Below are 22,786 nucleotides of genomic sequence, written 5' to 3' on the forward strand. Positions count from 1 at the left end.
TGCCTTGTAATCCAGCAGCAGACCCACCATGTGTAATTCCTAGTTAGTTGAGTTTGCAGAGTCAAGGGATCGTTTTGTGGTGGAACTTGAGCTGTTTTCTCCAACAGCATGAGCACTCAAATCACAGGTTTGCCATTTTGTCTCTAAACAAACAAAATCTTGACCCAGCCCGACTGAATTCTGTTGTACAGGTGCAAACAAATGTAATATTTACCTATAGGGCCTATGTTTAAAGCTTTGCTGTATTTGTTTCTCTGTCAAACATGGAATGTTGGAGATGTATTCATATTCCAGACCTTACTTGGGTCTTTCTATCTTAAATATGTACTTTAACAGAAGGCCCTCAAATGCACAGCAGATCTCACTTGCCTGGTGCAGTGTTCTGTGCTCAAATTCACAGATCAAAGTAAGGGCTCTCATTGTTCAGCTCACACAACAGCCACAATGTCACCATTCATGCATGCATGTCTTTTAAGCCAAAAGCCTCTCATAACCCAAAGCATTGCTGGGTAAGGAGAGGAGGGTGCACTTGCGCCCCAAACCCTGACCCGGTCAGATCTCTTTGATCCCGAAGCCTGTGTTCCACACAAGCATCCTTTGATGGAAAGTCTTAACTGACTCAAAGAAAGTACAGAGGAGAGGCTGTAGTAAAGTAATGTCATTTAATGTGATGATTTGCTCATGAGGGTCAGAGGTCAAACTGAGGCACACTTTTTTAAATACACTTAAATTGCACTTGAAGCCTTTGATGGATATGATTCATGACATCATTTGAAATCATAGAAGCTACAGGTGCAAAAGCTAGAGGCTAAGATATTGGTAGAATAAATTTATAATTAAGTTTGTTTGTCTCTTAAATATTTTTGGGGCTTGGCCTAAAAATTAAGCCCCTTGACTGGACAAGATGGGAACTGTTGCACAATGTCCTTGGGACTTCCAAAGATGTCCAGAGTTAACCCTTACTTAATAACCTTTTAGAAGTAGGTAACCTTCAAAATCGGTTTCCGTAAAAATATTAAGCAGCATAACGGTGTCAACATTGATAATAGTAAGAAATGTTGTTCTTCAGCACCAAATCAGCACATTAAAATGATTCCTGATACATTATATGACAGAAAATGTCATGGTACTGTTGGACATATCCTTATATCCTAGAATCCATTGGTTGCTTATTCCCAGCAAAATTTTTGGAATTGTCAGTGGTGCCTTATCAGTTGCTAGTCAGCTCCGCTTTCATGCTATCCTCCTGTTTTTTGCGCTTCTGAGATTTACCCTGGGGCTATTTTTCCTCCATCATTTCTCTGAGAGAATAAAGAATTACAAGGCAAGAGAAATAATTTGGATGTGGATCAAATAAAACCTCAGCAAAATTTTTTTGTTAGACTGGAATCAAATCATTTGCTCCCCATACGCATCGGTCAGTCCCCTGATTCGCTCCTATTCAACTACAATCAAACGGACTATAGGAAGTGCTCAGTATGGAGTTTTCTTTTGTTCCCTTTTTAAAAAAGGGTTTATGTCATTAAAGAAGAGCATTCAGCGTTCTTCTGCATACAAATGTAGAAATAAATGCTGTTACACAATTGACCCTTTGCAGGGATTTTGATTGACAGGCGATTTGACCAATCATAATGCCGAATCTGCCATTTTTGTTCGAAAAACAAACCAGACAGTAGCTTAACTTTGGTGGTGTATTTGACGTCTTTTGGTTGAAACAAGATACCTTCTGGTGTTCATTCATGTTTATTTCATGCTATAACTAGTAAAAAGGAAGAGATGATCAGTTCATCAAGGTGCTACAGTGATCTGTCACAACATATTAAAGAAACACAAAATGGTATTTGTTGTTTGAATTCCCCAAAAATTACAACATTTTAACGTACCTGTGGGAACTTTTTCGCAAGACGTGAAATACGTACCAATAAGTACATATCACTGCAGTTTCCAACTGAAATTAACACTAGAGGCGGTAAAACAGCGAACATTGGTAATCATTTTTGTACACAGTAAGGATTATAGTTCCATATGTTTCACTTTCTGGACATAACAAGCTTGTTTGGTAGCTCAGCTGACACGGAATTAGACTTAGGATGTGGAATCCTTGGGTATGAATCCTCTGAAAAACATGACTCACGTTGAAAGAGCTGAAAGATGAGAGATCGAAAAGCAAGCTAAGACGGCATGCTTGCGATTTTCATTTTTAGCAGCACATTCGCTTTTGTTTATACTATCGGGTAGGTTTAGGTGTAGTGCAGATGATACGTTCATCAGTTCCAGGGAAAAAAACAAACAAACTCTTATTTAGCGCTACTCAGTGGCCATTTTGTCACAAAACGTACCTGGCTGGACGTATTTTGCGTCTTGCGAAAAAGTTCACACAGGTAAGTTTTCGTCATTAAAGGAGTAGTTCACTTTCAGAACAATAAAATCTTGTCATCCAAGATGTTCATGTCTTTCTTTCTTCTATCATAAAGAAATTATGTTTTTTGAGAAAAACATTTCAGGATTTCTCTCCATATAATGGACTTCTATGGTGCCCCCGAGTTTGAACTTTCAAAATGCAGCTTCAAAGGGCTCTAAACAATCACAGCCAAGGAAAGAAGGGTCTTATCTAGCAAAATTATGGGTTATTTTCTAAAAAATTTTTTTACAATTGAGATACTTTTTAACCTCAAATGCTCGTCTTGCCGAGATAGACAAGACGAGCGTGGAGATTAAAAAGTATAAAAGTTGTAAATGTTTCTGGAAAATAACCGATCGTTTCGCTAGATAAGACCTTTGTTTCTTGGCTGGAATCATTTAGAGCCATTTGAAGCTGCATTTTGAAAGTTCAAACTCGGGGCACCGTAGAAGTCCATTATATGGGGAGAAATCCTGAAATGTTTTACACAAAAAAAATACCATATCTTTACGACTGAAGAAAGAAAGGCATGATCATCTTGGAATTTTTGTTCTGGAAGTGAACTACTCCTTTAAATCAGGTTGCATTTGAAGGCTTTGTTTCATACCTAAAGTAACCTGCTCTGTCTTGTCTATCGGTTCATTGTCAGTTTCCTCTTTGCCAGACATTGCAACAGTAATGAAGGGGGAGAAGGGTCAATTAAGACAGTTAACTGACCAACAGTGCACTGACCTAAACACCTGACCTGTTTTATTTATCCACAAACCTGTTAAATGAATTCGTAAAAATCTAGCTGTATTATTATAAGTTCATGCTGATAATGTTTAATACATTTTGCTACTGCATTTTAATGAATATGCACGTTTCTACTCTTGTATCTTAAAGGGTGTATGACCTTGCTCGTATGAATTTATGTTTTGTGAACATCGTACGTATTTTACGAGGTGGTAAATTTGTAGAAATTTGTTCAAATGACCACCCCTCACCCCACTCTTCACAGAAAACATTCAAAATTGAGGTCGTACGAATTAACCACTTCATAAAATATGCACGAATTGGTTGTAAGATAGCGTTGTTTCAGAGCTTTTGTAAAAAATAGGAGCAGACAAATAAGAGACAAAACGAACCCAGTGTTAAAACAGAAATGAAGATGCTGTATTGAAAATGTACAAAAGCTATACATATGTTGAGTTCTGCAAATGGCATCACAAAAAAACCAACCAACCAACTCCGAGAGTTCAGACCTTCAGAATCACTCTGTCCTTGGTGAAAATTTCTTGTAACAGTACTAAATCAAAGGCAGAAGTCATTTTAGTATGCGCCTGTGGTTTATCACAAGCTCAAGAGGGTGATGAACCTGTTAATTGGGATGCGATCTCCGCTGAGAGCACACAGAGTACTTGCATATTCCTTTAAAGACATCTCAAAGGACGCACGGGTTGACAGGCCTCCACAGACTGAAGCTCAGAGACGTAATGCTGTCCTTCACTATCACACAGCCAGATCAGAGATCTGTAACTCCTGGAGCGTGCTTCAAGGGAATCCGTCAATATAGATGAAATCGACCATCTTTGAGGAATTGAGCAGAAATTTATTTTCCACCAGTTTTTCATAATACCCCATAGAAGTGACAAGGGGGGTACATCAGAGCACTGTGCACGTTGAACAAGCTTGTGCAGTTAATATGCATTACACATAATTTAAAGCATGAAGGATATGGAGTAACTATAAACAAAACAGAGCAAAATGCAATAAAAATATCCATAAATCTATTAGTATAGCTACATACCAGATTACATAGCATTAAATGAGTTTAAAAACGTACTTATGTTCTTTTAAGTGAGGCACTTAGTGAATTTCAGTGCACTGTTGAGAAAGGGAAAATCAGACTTGTACAAGCCCGATCACCATTACCCTGATGTACACTAATATGCATTAACAAACTTACATCAAACATATGGCTTTGTGAAACATGTCATCTTGAGGTCTTTACCAGCCTAGCTGCATACAACAGCTGTGTTAGCAAATGTCTGAAAATGTAATTGACAAATTGTGTTCACCTGAAATGCTGCAAGTTTAACTCATCAGAAATTGTATTTCAGTGCCTTTGCTCATGAAAAAAATGCATAAACATGTTTTTCTCCCCTTTAGAGCACAGTTCATTTTATTCTGTGTCAATGTCTTTACATTAAAACAACATAAAAAGCAACCCCTGATTGCTGTATAACTTCTTTCTCAAGCCATCATGTTTAAAAATTTGCTTTCCTCTGCAAGGGCTGTTAACATTGAGCTCATGTCACCAATGGCCATATTGCCAATACCTGCCGGGATTGAGGCTAGCGTAACAGAGTTACGCGGAGTGGTGAGCCGTGAGGAATTCTGCGAGAGACTCTGCAGAAGGCCCGGACTCAATGTGCCAGACATTAGGCTCGAATGGTCTCCATCATCCAAAATGGCATCAAAGTCTATCTGAGTGTGCTCGAGGGTTGGAGTGGAGTCCACTGTGCTGGTGACCTGGTTAACCCCAGGAGACGCCATTGTAGACACTGAAGCAACAGGGGCTTGGTTTGCACACGGAGACATGGGAGAACCATAATCTACGCTACTGTCCAACATATGGATCTCTCCTGAATAGTACACAGTGCCATTCCCATTGCTGTGTTGACCGAAGTCGGCTGGTCTCTTTGGGCTAGCTTCTGAGGAGTTGACGTTGGACAGGGAGCAACCATTTTGCTGAACCATACCTGACCCTGAGTGTTGTCTATTTAAAGGTTTGGGCCCGGACGGAGGTCTGGGCTGTATCAGTCCTCTGCTTGCATTTTGAACAGCTGTCTGAGTAAGAGGAACGTAATTTTGCTGGTTGACGTTCATATGTGAAAAGTTGGATCTGTAATTCTGCATCTCCTGGTTCTGCACCGCTCTCCCATTTGATGGACCAACACCATTGCATGTTAGACGTTGACTGGAGTTGTAACTGAGGTTCTGTCGACATCCTGGTTGAGGGTTTGCTTGCTCACCGAGGTTCTGACACGGATTGGTAACAGATTGTCGATATTGCTGGACAGAGTTCATCCTTTGGGCGGCCCTCTGTGGATAAGCTTGTTGCAGGCTAGCCAGATTCTGGCTCATCGGAACAATCTGCTGATTAGTGCCAAAGCCTTGATAGGAGCCAAAGTTCTGCTTCTGCTGAACCACTGTCAAGTTCCCTCTGAGTTGTTGCTGCTTTGGATGCCTTGCAGTTGCATCCACAGAACCAGAACTGACCTCGTTCCATTGCACAGGCATGTTGTTCTTGTTCATGCCTTGCGGATTGGGCATTTGCTCTGGAGCGGAGCAAACAGGCTCTACGTGGCCTCCGTTGTTGCTTGCTATGCCCATTCGCTGCTGCCCGTAGAACTGTTGTTGGGAGGGCATATTACCATGGAAGTCGAGTGCATGACCACCATTGACTGAAATCCCTGGGTCTTGATTTGAGCTACCATTCTGGGACTTGAGGTACTGTACCATGTCATCTGGTAGCACTATATCATCATCTTGCTGATCACCTCCATCCGAGGCCATATTCTCCATTAAAACATTCTCTGAAATACTAGGTGGCCTCTGGCTATAGGGATGACGATGCAAGCTCCCATCAGACCAGGTGTTGCTCTGCAAGTTGAAGGTACGTCGATCGATCGTAGGCAGACGTGACAGGGTAATGTTGCTAATGCTGTTGAATCGCTGAACCCTCGGCAAGGAGAGCGGGTCGATAGCTGTACGCCGAACAGGATCACTTGCTCGTCGTGGAAGACTGCCCGGAACTTCGTGAGGCATCATGCCAGGGGCACCGTAGCCAGTGTCACTGCAGCGTCTTGAGTTGACCACACCTTGGGAATGGTGCAAATGCATTGAACTTTCCTGTGAGTCATTGTACATGGCCATCCTAGTTCTAAGACTCATCCGATCCATGTTAGGAAGAGGTGTTGGTGGTGCACCCCCTGTGGCTGCAGCGTATTTCGCCTTGAGACGGTAATGTTGCGCCGGCGTGAGATTTAGTAAACTTGTGAGTCCACCTGCACCACCACATTGGCTAGCTTCACTGGAACGGCGCGACAGATCTGTGGAGATGGGGTCGTAGGAGTCTGCTGAGCTGATGTTGTTGTTGCGGACACCAAATTGTGAAGCTTCGCTCGAGCGACGACTGGAGTAGCAGGGTGAAATACCGGAGGACCGACGACTTAGCGTGTATACTGAGCTCATTGTGCTTGTGGAGCTGTCTCTGCGCTCTTGCAGCTGATTTAGCATTGTCATCTCATACGAAGACAAGTCTCCTAAATGTTGGATTGGAGGTCCCGTCATCTGACCGATATTTGGAGTCTCCAGCAGTGAGTCTAAAGAATAGAGTAATGAGAGTTATGTATGGGAACACAAACTGGGAACAAAGAACAAAAACCCATTTTTGCCTGCAGTACTCACCGATAGAGGGAATTGGAGGCAGCTTGGCATTTCGGACTTGAGGTGATGCATTCGCCCAGGAGCAGGGGTCTCTTACGGTTTTTAGTTTTTCCTTCTTGATGTTCTCAAGATGTAGTAATCCTCCTCTGTTTTTACGCAGCTGGAGACCCACTCCTGCAGAAGTACCTGGAGAACCGGTAGAATCTACTACAGGCGTTTCATCTAAAGCACTCAGGTCCCCCAAACTGCCTCCACTGTGCATGGCCATCTCTACTCCACTGTCATTGTTGGTGGCACTGCCAAGTGGCGATGGCTCACTGCTACATGATGACTGACCACCAGGGCTGGACTGATACATCTACAAAGAAACGGTAATGAACAAACATCAGATCCTCTGACTTATCTGTCATGGAAACTCAGTAAAGTTTGTGAAACTGTTTGTGAAAAGTCGATTTTTTATGAAAGATTTGGACAGCACAACTATACCAAACATAACTGAAGTCAGGTTTTGAAAAAGTATTGATATTGCCATGCATAAAAAGACATTGCTGCAGTGCTCACCTCAGTACAGTCTATCCATTATTTTCAAAGAGAAGCAAGTTAGTTAAGAGGAAAGGAAAGGGTTAGTATATTAGATGAGGCAATGGTTAGTACATTAGTTTGAACTCTTGAATTCTTAAGAGCATTTCACACAGTACATGATCTGATGAACAGAAAGATCTGATGTATCGCCTGAGATAATTAGTGTAAATACTGTATATCTTATATGTAAAACACTAATATCTAAAATAAGTCAGCAAAAATAAGTAGTTGCGGCATTTATTTCTCTATAAAATACTACCTGATCTCATGACGAAAACGTACCTGTGGAAACTTCTTCGCAAGATGCGAAATACGTACCAATAAGTACATATCACTGCAGTTTCCATCAGAACTGAACACTAGAGGCGGTAAAACAGTGATCACTTGTACACACTTATGATTACAGCTCCATACTTTTCGCTTTCCGAACATAACATGCTTGCTCGGAAGCTCAGCTGGGAGGAACGAAAGATCGAAAAACAAGCTAAAACGGCATGCTTTTTTTGTCACATTCGCTTTTGTTCATACTATCGGGTAGGTTTAGGTGTAGTGCAGATGGTATGTTATTTTAAAACGTCATGAAGCATTAGTTATTATTATAGTGCCACTCAATGTATGCTCAATTTCAAATCAGATTTGCGGTGATGTACAAAACCAATGTCACATTAAATCTGTTCTGGGGAAAAAAAAAAGAATACTCTTTTAGCGCCACTCAGTGGACATTTCACATCGAATTTGTCAGGAAACGCACATGGCGGTAAGTATTTTGCATATTTTGTCATTAGATCAGGCTGAAAAAATAGGTTAGACACCATCTTAAACAGTAGAAGTATGGACCATCAACAATGAACCAACAAAAACTTTCGCTACCTCTCTTGCAATGAAAAAAACCTGGGAACTTGTGGTTGCCATACACTTGTGTAAAACTGCTTCTATTCAAAATTCTTGACAGAACATCTCATCAGTGATGTAATAATATATTAAGAACAAAACAGACTATTCCTACCACTGTGTTTTCCGTCTTGATCGATTTGACATGCTGGCAATCCTCCACTCCTCGGGTGGTGCTGTTGGCTTCCCCTGACCCATCGGTTCTTCCCCTCACATTCTTTATGTTTGCCTCATTTTCTCCATTTCCTTTAGGAGGGTGAGGTTTAGGTGGTGCATCACCACGCTGCTTCTTAGTGACATGTGCTTCTGGACCATGAACAGTCTTCACATGTTTCCTGAGAGAACTGGGGTCTGTATAGCGTTTTGTGCAACCTGGGATCTTACACACATATGGTTTCTGCAAAGGAGTGGCAGATAGCTTTCAGTGCACAATCAAATCTGACTTAAATCAAATCTCTTGATCTTAGTCTTGAGATGGGAAACAAAATGCACATGATGAAAAGGATGTTGAAAGCTCGAACCTCATTCGAGTGCGTGCGGTTCTGGTGCTTGGCCCGGTCAGAAGCATTGGAAAATGCCTTGTTACAACCCTCATGCTCACATACGTAAGGTTTCTCCCCTGTGTGGGACCTCAAGTGAGTTTTGAGGTTTTCCAGTCGAGAGTAAGCCTTCGAGCAACCTTCAAACTTGACAGAAAAAGAAAAGCAAGCCATTACATCAGCCATCCTCAATCTGAACCTAAATTCAAACAACTTTACGAGTGAATCTCATAAAACCTGTCAAGAACACATTTGGGTTATATTTCACTCCTATTTTAAAGGTAAAATATAAAATTAGCCTTTTCTGGGACTACTAAGATTTCTGGCAATATTTAATGAGAATAACACACATTTTCAACACAATTCTTATTACTATAATGAAAAATACTTTTGCTTATAGGGCAAAATCTTTCCTGAACATGTTTTTTTTAAAAGAAACTCTTATAATAGCTTTGAAAATCTTGCTTGTTCAGAACATATCATTATCAATTATGATGATCTATCTATGTTACGGAATCCTGTGCTTTCCTATTCATAAAAGTTTAGCCTCTGCATGAATAATCACCCATTGGTGTAAAAAGAGATCACATTAGATTAGCAAGAAGTGCTTATTAAAGGCATAGGTGCCTTTTCTTGTATCTTATAGGTCTTGTATATATACTGAAGGTGTGTGGAAACTTCACTAAAATTTAATAAAGACCCATGGCGCCTTCCTCTCCTCAGACTTTAATTATGTCTCCATCCTGTCAATCAGCACGCTCAGAAGTTCACTTTTTAATAGGATCTCAAGCCACTAAATTTGACGTTGAGGCTGAAAGCGCAAGACAGCAGATCAGCATGCCTTCATGATATTTAAAGAGAGTAAAAGTAGCCGAGATGAAAAATGTGTCCTGTTTAAAATCAGGTGTTCTGCTGAAATAAGAAACAAGCCTATTTCTGTAAAGCAATAGCTTGCTCTACTTGTGGGTCCAGAAATAGATGTGCTTATTCTTGCAATTAAAAGGTAAGGACTGTATAGGTTTTTAAATAGGGAAGAATGAAATGACAGCCTGATAAACAGTTGGGTTCACTTACTGTGCATTTATGGGGCTTCTCCCCAGTGTGTCGACGCATGTGGACCACAAGCATGTACTGGGCCTTGAAAGGCTTTTGTTCTCGTGAGCACTCCTCCCATCGACACACAAACTCCTTTTTCTCTCCATGGATGTGGTCATTATTGATATGCTGCAAGTAGAGAAAAAATACGATATGAAAGTCAAAAACCATCATAATTCCTTAATTGTTCACCCATTATGCAATGAAAGGCCAATACTATTTTTGTAATGAAGTAAACAGATGTTATTTAATTTAGTTTAATTTTCAGCAGCCATTCAGCACTCCATTCTTCAGTGTCACATGATCCTTCAGAAATCATTCTAATATTCTGATTAATGCTCAAGAAACATTTCTCATTATCAATGTTAAAAACAACTGTGGTGCTTATTATTTCTGGAGAGACCATGATGCACTTTTTCAGGATTCCTTGATAATTAGAAAGTTCAAAAGCACAGTATTTATTTGAATATTAATTTTTAATATTCCTGACCCAAAGCTTTAGAATGGTGTGTATATATACAGTTGAAGTCATAAGTTTACATACCCCTTTCAGAATCTGCAAAATGTTCATTATTTTACCAAAATAAGAGGAATCATACAAAACGCATGTTCTTTTTTTATTTTCGTACTGTTCTGAATAAGATATTTCACATAAAAGATAGTCCACAAGAGAAAATAATAGTTTCTTATTTTGCCTAAATATTTTTTTTTCATTTAATACTGCCCTACAGAAGCTACAGAAGATACTTACATGTTTCCCAGAAGACATAATAAGTTACATTTACCCTGATCTTAAAATTCAAAACTTTTCAACAATCTGGCTCTTAATGCATCGTTTTTCCTCAGTTGTCCTAAGTTTGAAAACATGAATCTCAAACACATACAGTCATTGTTGGAAAGGGTTCACATACACAAAAATGCTGAAAAACCAAAGAATTTGTGGGACCTGAAGGATTTTTGTGATGAACAGCGGGCAGTTTAACGGTTCAGGACAAACAAGGGACTCATGAACAGCTGTCACTAAACAAAAAAGCACAGCTGTGGATCATTCAAGTAACAACACAGTATTAAAAATCAAGTGTATGTAAACTTTTGAACAGGATCATTTTTTCTCTTGTGGACTATATGTAAATGATTCTGCAAGGTGTAGGTAAACTTTTGACTTCAACTGTATATATAAAAACTGACTAGATTCTGTGTACCTTGAAAGGTACTTGCTTTGTACTCCTCTAAGGCACCTAACATAACCCTGAATGAAATTCTTCAGGGAAGATCTCATGAAATAAAATCAAACACCATGCCATTATTTAGTTTCTTGCGGTATATAATTTAGACTGCAAGCAGCGAGCACAGACTATAGCCTGAGGACTAAAAAGGGTGTGTAGGGAGGAAGTCCAGGCCCTCAGTGTTGGTCTAGTTTCTAAACAAGACCTTTGTTTCCACTTCTGATTCCTTTTTCTTGTCTTCTCTGGCTATAATTATACCTTACACTCGGTCTCGCTTTCCAAAACCATTTGATCAGGTTTCTCAGAAATCTGACTAATGATGGACAGCGATCTTGTAATCCCCAGCAACAATTCACTTGCAACTACTTAAGACCATATGTTTGTTTGTGCCTTCGCTTTTAGTCTAAGGTGGGTTTTAGAACATAAAACACATGCTAGACTCAGCTTTGACTGGTTTGGGCTTGTTCTGGAATTGGAGAATGGCAGGAGCCCAAATCCACTGATCCATAACCCCAAAGGATTCCCGAGCTCCAGGTCCAGGTCTCACGAGGAGCCAGACTGGCTCGGCGTGTTCCTGTCAGGGCAGTGAGTCTGACTCAGGCCCCAAGTGTATCTGTCACATCGTGGCTCACAGATTGTTAATAACGCCCAGCAGACCGGCTGAGGTGTCAGAGGTGGAGAGGGCCACTCCAGAGCTGCTGGCATGACGACGGATTTACTGCATGGCCTCGGGGAAGGTAAAAGGTCAGAGGGTGCAGAGGCAGAAGCCATACATACGAGAGTATATGTGTGCACGTGAACACATTCGGCACCTCTGCGGGTATCAACATGCTCATTAACCCTACACGTGTCAGTGACAGGAAAGGATCAATTACGAGTCTGGCTAAACATGACGATGAGAAACTTGTCCAACATGTGCAGTGTTTCTAATTATTTACAGTTGTTTCTGCTTTAAAAGGGCAGGGAAGCTGTTTGCAATTGGTGTTTGTTTTGGTTTAGTCACAATAACTATTTTAAGACAATAGCTGTTCCAAAACCTAGTAAGCTGTCTAGCTAGACAGCATTTTAGGGCATCACATGCACACCCCCAACACAAAGGCTCTTCTATTAAATTTTCTGAATTTCTTTCCCCACAAACATATTAAGCAGCACTGTTTTCAACATTAAATGTTAAATGAGCACCAAATCAGCATATGAGAATGATTTCTGGAGTATCATGTGACAATGAGGACTGGGAAATTCACATAAATACATTGTATTTTAAAATATAATAAAACTGAAAACTGTTGTTGGCTGCTACAGTAACAGCAATAAGCTTAAGGAATTGCTTTTTTGTGTACCAAAAAAATAAATAAAAATAAAAAATAAGGTAAAATACTGTGTGTGAGATAACGTGTGCTCTTATCATTTTGAGGACAAAATCCTGCAAACTTTGCCCTGATATATACACTGCTGTTCAAAAATTTTGTATCAGTAAGATTTTTTATGTTTTTTAAAAGAATGCTTATGCTCATCAAGGCTGCATTTATGATTAAAAATATAGGAAAAATGTAAAATTCTGACATATTATTGCAATTTAAAATAGTGGTTTTCTATGTTAATATACTTTGAAATAGAATTTATTACAATGATGCAACGCTGAATTTTTTAGCATCATTACTCCAGTCTTCAAATGTCAGATCCTTCAGAAATCATTCTAATATGCTGCTTTATTATCAGTGTTGGAAACAGTTTTTTTTTTTTTTGGAACATGTGATACTTTTTCTTTAAGAAGAACAGCATTTTTTTTTTTAAAACAAATTCAAAGTCTGGGGTCAGTATTTTTTTTTCTTTCTTTGAAAGAAATTAATACTTTTATTCAGCGAGGATGTGTTAAATTGATAAAAAGTGATAGTAAAGACTTATATTGTTAGAAAAGATTTCTATTTTGAATAATTTTTTCAACAAAGAATCCTAAAAAAGTATCACAGGTTCCAAAAAATATTAAGCAGCACAACTGTTTCCAATACTGATAACAAATCAGAATATTAGAATCATTTCTAAAGGGGAGTAATGGCTGATGAAAATTCAGCTTTGCATCACAGAAATAAACTATATTTTAAAGTATATTAAAACAGAAATCTGTTATTTTAAATTGCAATAATATTTCATATTCATAATATTACCTTTTTCAACAAAGGCAGCTCACAAGGTTTTGAAAAAGAGGCCTTGTGTTATGCAGGTTAAAAGCAATTATAGTTTGAATACATTTCATATCAACGGATCAAATAATGACTAACATGAACTAGCTGCTCCTGGGTGTCGTACTCTTTGGAACATCCTTCCCAGTGGCAGTTAGTCTCATACACGGCCTCGGGCTCTTGCTTGCATTCATCCTTATCAAGTTCCTCCCGCAACTCCATGTGATCCTGTAGAGGAAACAGCACCGGTAAACTTTATTTGGGTATCTTAAGTCATACATATCAGTCAAGAAAATTTTTTTTTGCTCGGTGGTTGCTTTTTTTAGCTTGTGAGACTGAATGGAGTTAAATATATCTTATACAGTCGAAGTCAAAAGTTTACATACACCTTGCAGAATCTGCAAAATGTAAATTATTTTACCAAAATAAGAAGGATGCTATTTTTTATTTAATACTGACCTGAATAAGATATTTCACATAAAATACATTTACATATAGTCCACAAGAGAAAATAGTAGTTGAATTGTTATAATAACCCTGTTGTTACCTGAATGATCCACAGCTGTTTTTTTGTTTAGTGATAGCTGTTCATGAGTCCCTTGTTTGTCCTGAACAGTTAAACTGCCTGCTGTTCTTCAGAAAAATCCTTCAGGTCCCACAAATTCTTTGGTTTTTCAGAATTTTTGTGTATTGGAACCCTTTCCAACATTAACTGAATAATTCTGAGATCCATCTTTTCACACTGAGGACAGTTGAAGGACTCACATGCAACTATCTTTTATGTAAAATATCTTATTCAGGTCAGTACTAAATATATAATGACATGCATTTTGTACGATCCCTTTTATTTTGGTAAAATAATGAACATTTAGCAGATTCTGCAAGGTGTATGTAAACTTTTGACCTTAACTGTATATAGTAGTCTGACTTGGCAAATCTGAGCAAACTTGGAGATATCGTTGTTTGACAATCTAGTAAAAGACACACTGATCTCACTGTGGTTTAGTGAAAAAATTTAGACATTAAACGAATCTCATTAGTGTTTTATATTTCTTATGGGAGCTGAATCTGGTTTTAAGATATTGAGAATCAGATGGGAACCACTGTTGGCGGTCAGGTCGATTTCGAGCACAATATTGCAACCCTCGTTTCTCTTAAGGTCTGGGAATGTTAAGAATGCTTTTGAGCTTTAATGAACTCAAAATTGAAACGGTTCAAAACCTCACTAATGTGGCGAGAGAACGGAATGCTTCACGGCCACATCTAATGTCACCTCCCACATGCTAATTTGTGTGATATCCAGTCAAAGTCAAGGGTATGTTTACCAGTGAGGGCTGTGTTGTTAAGAGCACTAAAGCAACAACTGATAATAGTTTCTTTGAAACCATTCCAAGTTTGGTTTCTATCATTCCAAGTGTGGAAAATCGACCTCAAATATCAAGGGTTTTGAAAGAGGTCCATGCTGACTACAGCATGTTTATATCTGTCCTACTACTGCGTGCTCATCAATTTAGATCTGATTTAGATCACACTTTGCAACCTCTCCTCGTGTATCTTACCAATGCACTCTATCACAGAACTGGAAATGAGCCGAGAATTGGACATGAGAGAACTTAAAATAGAAAATAAGAACAGACAAACTGTATATAAAACAGATTGGGGCTTTATGAAGCTATGACAGATGCCCACCTCATAACTCTGACTTTTAGTATTATTTACAGTCAAACCAAAAATTATTCAGACACCAAATCGAATTTTTGACATTTTACAAGTGGGTGCAGGATGCTATAGTTCATTTATGTAAGTGAGAGTAGCAAAATAAAATAAACTGTAACATGTTATACCTAAATAGTCTTCATGCAGTGGACTACCAGTAAAATTTCAAAACATTTGAGACCAAAAATTATTCAGACAACTGACCTGACCATGTTTTGCTTAAGTGTTTTTTCTTTAATTGTAAATTTTTACACCACAGACTGAACAAAATTAAGCATTGCTTGGTAATTGGTCAACAAAGTATTGATAGTAAAAAAACAGTTATCTGAATTTTTGGTTGATTGTTATCTATTATATACCTTACTATCAAAGTTATCTGACATTTTATTACCTTTTTTAAACTATAGTGAATAAACTGAAAATGTGAGAAATGTTGAAGGTGTCTAAATAAATTTTGGTTTGACTGTATATAGTATTTTAGCATTTTTTAATATTTGACTCCGTTTCTATTCTTATATTTTTAAGATTTTGAAATATTTTGCTTTATTTTTATTACATTTTTGTAATTTTAGCACAAATTTTAGTACCAATTTATCTTGGTTAGTTGCTATTTAACAACCATTCATTTATTTTCAATTACCAAAATCGATTTTTAAAGTATTGAACAATAAAAACACTGGTTGAAAATGCAATGTTGTCTGATTAAATGTGTCAAAACTCCAGTAAAGGGCCATTTTTGTTAAGTGAAACAAGGGTCTCAAAAGAACAATATGTTAATGGGACACACATCTTTCTAATAAATGTTTTATGAAGATTTTCATTGAACAACAGCTAAAATTTAGGACTGTTTGTAACAAGCTAAGGTATGGCTTCTAAAGACCTGGACTATTATGACATGGCTCTTTTAATGTAATGTGAAAGTGAACGTAATTCCACGAACCTGAGAGCCAGGTGAGATGGGGCGGGGTCCCTCTGCTTCAGTCTTCACCTTTGACCTCTTGAAGATCATAGGGTTGACCGTGCTGCTGACAGCGGGGTCTCCACCAGCATTCTGCAAGAGAACAAGGGTTAGAGTCATTGGAGCCACCGTGTCGACGGTTTGGCTGCTGGCATGAGGGGTGATTTCACGCCTACAAAGGCACCATGCTCCAGATGCCATATTTCACAAAGCAACTCGCCGCAGAGACTAAACAGTTTAGACTGCACTATGAGCATCTGTCAGATGGAAATATGAAAAGGAAGAAATTATTAGGCCCAGAGAGCGGCTACAGACTTTGATCCTCAGATGGATTCATAATTCAGCAGACAGTCTCTCTGAACACGCAGGCTTTCCGTTGAAGTGGTGCCTTTCCTCCCAACCACTACAGTATGGCAGAGGCCCATGTTTTCTATAACTCAATAACCCTGACATGGTTTGCTCAAAAGTGTGGGAAATGTGTTTCTCATAACTATAGTGTGTGTATGTGTTTTGGAGATCAGCAATAAAGCCGGAATGAAAGTTGATTTGGTGTGTATCTGGACGGACTGAGAGTAGGTCAGAGGAAGTTTATATTCTGGAAGGCCACACTGTTTACATGGGAGTGACAGCAGCTCTTGGTCGACGAGCATTACACAGACTTTCTATAGAAGCTGAGTTGTGGAAAAATTGGATGAATAAGATCAGTTGAGATTAGAATGAATTTTTAGGTTTGTTTATGTTGGTTAGTGCTGTTAGACCTCTATTCCTCCATGCTATTCATCTTTCCCACCATTTAACACTTATTCTTTGAACACAATTACAATTCAATCTTTAGCAAATTTCAAAATAAATGAATATTCATGTTTCCATGCAGAACATTATAATATTGTAATGCCTTAATGCACTTGTAGCTACTAAAGTTTATTTATTTATTTATTTATTTAAGTTAAACTAGAATAAAAATATAGTTTTGGCAATTATTGGTTACAGGCCAAAAATAAAGTCAAACCGTAATATTGTGAAATACTGTTTTTTATTTTTATGCTAATACAGTTGATGTCAAAAGTTTACATACACCTCACAGAATCTTTAAAATGTTATGTTTACTAAAATAAGAGGGATCGTATGAAATGCATGTTATTTTTTATTAAGTACTGACCTGAATAAGATACTTCACATAAAAGACTTTTACAAATGTTTACATACACTTGATTTTTAATACTGTGTTGTTACCTGAATGATCCACAGCTGTTTTTTTTTTAGTGATTTATTTGTGACTTGTGAGTCAATTGTTTGTCCTGAACAGTTAAACTGCCCGCTGTTCTTAAGAAAAATCCTTCAGGTCCCACAAATTCTTTGGTTTTTCAGCATTTTTGTGTTTTTGAACCCTTTCCAATAATGACTGTATGATTTTAAGATCTATGTTTTCACACCGAGGACAACTGAGGGACTCGTATGCAACTATTACAGAAGGTTCAAACAATCACTGATGCTTCAGAACAAAATGCAGTGCATTAAGAGCTGGGGGGTGAAAACTTTTGGAATTTAAAGATCAGGGTAAATTTAGCTTATTTTGTCTTCCAGGAAACATGTATTTTCTGCAGTTTCTGAAGGGCAGTATTAATTGAAAAAAAAAAAAAAATATATATATATATATATATATAAATAAATAAATAAGAAAAATGCACACATCTTTATTTTGTTCAAAAGTTTACACCTCTGGCTCTTAATGCATAATTTTATTCTCCTGGAGCATCAGTGAACCATCTGATGCAACTTAAGTGTGAAGTGGATCTCAAAATCATAAAGTAATTTTTTGAAAGGGTTCAAAACAAAAAATGCTGAAAAAAACTGAATTTGTGGGACCTGAAGGATTTTTCTGAAGTTCAGTTTAGAACAGTTCATGCCAAACAAAGTACTCATTAACAACTAACACTAAACAAACAAAAATAAATGAATAAATGAATAAATAAAACACAGCTGTGGATCATTCAGGTAACAACACAGTATTAAAAATCAAGTGTATGTAAACTTTTAAACTTTAAACGTTTCTCTTGTGGGCTATATGTAAATGTATTTTATGTGAATAAAATGTCATATTCAGGTCAGTACTAAATAAAATAAAAAATAACATGCATTTTGTATGATCCCTCTTATTTTGGTAAAACAATTAACATTTTGCAGATTCTGCAAGATGTATGTACATATTTGACCTCAACTGTATGTAAAGAAGGCTGTATAGAAACCATAAATCTCAGTAAATTCACCTGGCTGGACTCTGTGTTTGTGTCAGCGCTGTTGCTGTTGGTCAGAGCAGCAGCTGCCACCAGCGTTTGCCTAGTGCTGAGGGATGGAGAAGGCTGTAGCAGCGGGGGAGTGTGTCCAAACGCATTTAGACCTCTTTGTTGGGACAGCAGCTGGTGGTATGCAACCGGTGTAATCGGATGTGGGAATGTGAAGGAGGGACTGAGATGTGAAAAAAACTGTGTTAGTTCAAACAATGGGCAATCTGCAAAAACATTTACAAGAAAAATCAACACAGATGGGGAAAAAAAGGGCATTCCTGTACCTGATGGCCCCGACGGAGAGGTGGCCGTAAGAGCTGCTGGCAGCCGAGCTGGAGCGGGAGTTATTGATGTAGGCTACCAGAGAGTTGGGCGAGGTGCGGATCATGGTCTGCAGGTCGATGCTGGCATCCGAGACTGGAGAGATGGACAGCGCTCGCTTCCTGCTCACCCTCGGCGTCAGTCTGGGACTGGGGAAACGGGACACTGCAGGGAAAAGACACTTTTTTTTAACTTTCACCTTAAAGAGATCTGTGTGGGACGTTCAATTCTCTTTATCTCAAGCTTCGCTTCTATGCTGGCTTGCATACAACTCACTATGAATTATTTATCAGCCTAATCATACCAATCTCACCCAATGGGTTGTTCAGCAGAATGCCAAACAGATACTGTTTAACAACATTGATCTGACAGTAAAATAAGGCAAATAAGCAAGCCAATAGTGTGCGGAATGCTGAAGAGTCTATATTTTACTTGGAAATATTTTAATATTCTGATTTACTGCTAAAAAAAATTATTATGTTGAAAACAGCTGAGTAGAATTTTTTTCAGGTTTCTTTGATGAATACAAAGTTCAGAAGATCAGCATTTATCTGAAATAGAAATCTTTTGTGGGTCTGCACGATATATCGAAAAAGTATCGTTATCGCGATATGAGTATACGCGATATCAGTATCGCAGAGAGTTGCGATAATTGACATTTAATTTATGTGCCAAACATTTGTGCGTTGCATGCATAGGTTGTCCTCATTTGACCAAACAGATAGGGGCTTACTATCTTTATACCCGCCTCCCAAGTAGGTTCTATGATGCTATTGGCTAGAACGGGCGAACAGGTGAACCCGGTGGCTCAGAGCAGAGAATGAAAAATAAATATATGGCAGGAGTATGAAGGGAGAAAATGACAGCAGCTCTGAACTTTTGCCTAAAAAGAACTGTACAGGAATCAATATTGCCACCGTTTATGCTCCCAAAATTTAATCTGCACAACCTCAAATTATATTTGGGAGCATTTGTGCGAGTGCGAGAAATTGTTGTGGTGCAAAACGTTTGTTAACCTAACTACTGCACAGACTGCTGGTAACTGATGCTTTCGCCGTTCTCTCCAACATTACATAACCATTTAAACTTGATCTTTATTGTTACCTTTAATGAAGATTTGAGATATTAGCCGTCTTCCTGTCACTGACAATGCGCACCGCTGAACTAGGAACCGGACGTTTTTTTTCTGAAACCTCTGTTCCAGATTTGCACAAACTGCATTGCAATTAGGGGTGTGTGGTTTGACGATTTTTGATTGTGGACAGTAAAAAGGTTCTGTACAACGCGGCATACATTCACAACAGATGATATCTCAGCGGCCGAGTTCCACTCACGAAGGGGAGTATTTTCCACTGGGGACACGCTTTTCAAAATCCTGTTGGTGTCCTCCGACTTTCAAGTGGTTTGTTAAAGTAATCTCTTGTATTGCAGAGTGCATGCTATGCACTGCCAAGAGTTTCGCGCGATCCTTAAAACTAAACCAAAAGTAAAACGCGTAGGCTACGCGCATTTAAAAGCAATTTTAATACCCCACGTTTAGAGAGCGACTCCCCAATGCAAGCAAATTAGGCTAGATAAAATATCTAGGCTGTTATTAGAATGTGGGCTACAATAAGTTTTGAAGTTGTCTATAACTCTGTATCATACTTAAAAAAAAATCGGTCTCTATTTGCACTTTGAATATGGAAAGAGTAGTCTACTTTGAATATGGCTGCATTTATTGTCTATTTTTTGTTATTTATACTGTAATTTAAAAAAAAAAATTGATTCTGAGGCTTTCAGAAACAGCCCATTTGATTTGCCTGGCAATTGGAATCAGCCATGAAGAATAAAGATCAGTGCATTACTAAAAAGAAATTGGGTGCTCCTAATTTTTTTTGATGCTCCTAACTTTTTGTAGTTTAATAGTAATTTTAATAAAATTTTTGTTTAATAATATGTTTTATTTAAACAAACAAACAAACAAACAAACAAACAAACAAACAAACAAAAAACAGGCAAGGCAAGGAAATATTTAGTTTAAAAGATGCTCTTACATGTAAATAAAAAGTAATGTTTGAAAGCAGGTGTAATGTTTGCAGGTCTATGGTAACAGCAAACCAGAAATCAGAATATCTGCCGAGGTTTTAAGTCATTCATAGTGTTTTAAAGTCAAAATTTTTGCAACTTCCTTGAAATAATTTTTTTTTAAAGCCTTATAAAATTAGATTTAATTCGTATGACAGAAGAATATCTATTACCTGTTTATTTTAGCATCATCATTACATATATAAAAGATTTTAAAAAATAGATAATAATAACAATAATAATTAAAGCTGCAAGCAGCGATGAACGGGCCCTCGCACACGGGCTCACCGCCGACCGGTGGCTTCAGGAACACAGCTAATTGTGGGCAGTATGCTTTTAATAGAGTAAAAATAGGAGAAATATGTCAAAGTCACTTAAAAGTGCCAAATTTCCTGCTGCCAGCTGGTGGCGCTATGCCTATAACTGAATATTGGCATTTACATGTGTTCAGGCCAGCACTTTTATCAAACATATGAAGTTTGGTGCAGATTGGCCTTGGTATGTTTGACTTAGTGAAAGATATGATATATCCTGCTGCCAACAGGTGGCGCTATGATAATATCTGAATATTGTCCTTTAGGTATCTTCAGGCCAGGACTCTTACCAAACCTGTGTAGTTTGAGGCAGATCAGACATTTTATGGCTGAGTTATAACAACTTCTATGTCCATGGCGAAACATCAAACTTTGTCACGCCGCCACGGACAAGCCCTTCAACGAAAACTCAAGATCTTGGCAATTTAACATCTCTAAGGCCTCTAGATCAGAATGACCAAATATAATGTTGATATCATTAAATCTCTAGGAGGAGTTTGATACAAGTCATTTCCTGTTGCCAACAGGTGGCGCTGTGATTATAATAGAATATTGGCCTTCAGATGTGTACAGGCCAGGACTCTTATCGAATATGTGAAGTTTGAGGCAAATCGGACATTTTATGGCTGAGTTATAACAAGTTTTATATCCATGGCGAGACCTCGAAATTTGTCAGGCTGCCACGGACACGCCCTTTACCGAAAACTCAAGATCTTCACAATTTAACATCGCTAAGGCCTTTATATTAGACTGGCCTATTTTGGTATTGATCTGTATAAATCTCTAGGAGGAGTTGGTTGAAGAGTACAGCATGACACTTCCTGTTGCCTGCAGGTGGCGCTATGACTATAACTGAATATGGGCATGTAGATGTCTTCAGGTCAGGAGTGTTATCACACATGTGAAGTTTGGGACAGATCGGACATTTTATGGCTAAGTTATAGCAACTTCCTTTTTCATGGCGAAACATCGAAATTTGCGAGGCCGTCACGGACACGCCCTCCGATGAAAACTCTAGATCTTCACAATTTAACGTCACAAAGGGCTTTAGATTAGACTCACCAAATTTGCTATTGATCGGAATAAATCTCTAGGAGGAGTTCGTTCAAGTACGACGCCTGAAAATGGCAAAAATGACACAAATTTTGTTGAGAATATTAATATTAACCGACTTCCTGTTGGGTTCCGGATTTTGCTCCAAGAGGCTTTTTTGTAGGTATTGGTGTGTTACATGTGTGTACCGATTTCCGTGCATGTACGTGAATCACAGCTGAAAGCGCACACCGCTGAACATCTAAAGGTGGCGCTGTCGAGCCATTTTGCCACACCCACTTCTGAAACCCATATCAGACGTAAATTTTCGCCAGGTTTGATGTGTGTGCAAAGTTTTGTGAGTTTTCGGGCATGTTTAGGTCCTCTAAAATGCGATTCATTTTGGAGAATAATAATAATAATAATAATAATAATAATAATTAAAGCTGCAAGCAGCGATGAACGGGCCCTCGCACCCGGGCTCACCGCCGACCGGTGGCTTTAGGAAAACAGCAAATGGTGGGTAGTATGCTTTTAATACAGTAAAAATAGGAGAAATATGTCAAAGTCACTTAAATGTGCCAAATTTCCTGCTGCCAGCTGGTGGCGCTATGCATATAACTGATTATTGGCATGTAGATGTGTTCAGGCCACCACTTTCATCAAACATATGAAGTTTGGTGCAGATTGACCTTGGTATGTTTGAGTTAGTGAAAGATATGATATATCCTGCTGCCAACAGGTG

The 22,786-nt window shown here is 38.5% G+C and overlaps 1 protein-coding gene across 1 annotated transcript in view; it reads right to left on the reverse strand.

The window, feature by feature from the left end:
* Nucleotides 1-3,534: 3,534 nt before the first annotated feature.
* Nucleotides 3,535-22,786, reverse strand: part of gli2a (GLI family zinc finger 2a) — a 115,122-nt gene continuing 95,870 nt past the window's right edge. Inside the window, exons 6-14 of the mRNA XM_073845441.1 lie at nt 18,592-18,793; nt 18,290-18,488; nt 16,005-16,115; nt 13,448-13,576; nt 9,922-10,071; nt 8,830-8,994; nt 8,424-8,705; nt 6,857-7,193; nt 3,535-6,771 (exon numbers count right to left, since the gene is read on the reverse strand). Coding sequence (XP_073701542.1) covers nt 4,637-6,771; nt 6,857-7,193; nt 8,424-8,705; nt 8,830-8,994; nt 9,922-10,071; nt 13,448-13,576; nt 16,005-16,115; nt 18,290-18,488; nt 18,592-18,793 — 3,710 coding nt within the window. The 3' untranslated portion in view covers nt 3,535-4,636. The remainder of the gene's footprint in view (nt 6,772-6,856; nt 7,194-8,423; nt 8,706-8,829; nt 8,995-9,921; nt 10,072-13,447; nt 13,577-16,004; nt 16,116-18,289; nt 18,489-18,591; nt 18,794-22,786) is intronic.

Source organism: Garra rufa, chromosome 8 (genome assembly GCF_049309525.1).
Source record: "Garra rufa chromosome 8, GarRuf1.0, whole genome shotgun sequence".
Lineage (NCBI taxonomy): Eukaryota > Metazoa > Chordata > Actinopteri > Cypriniformes > Cyprinidae > Garra > Garra rufa.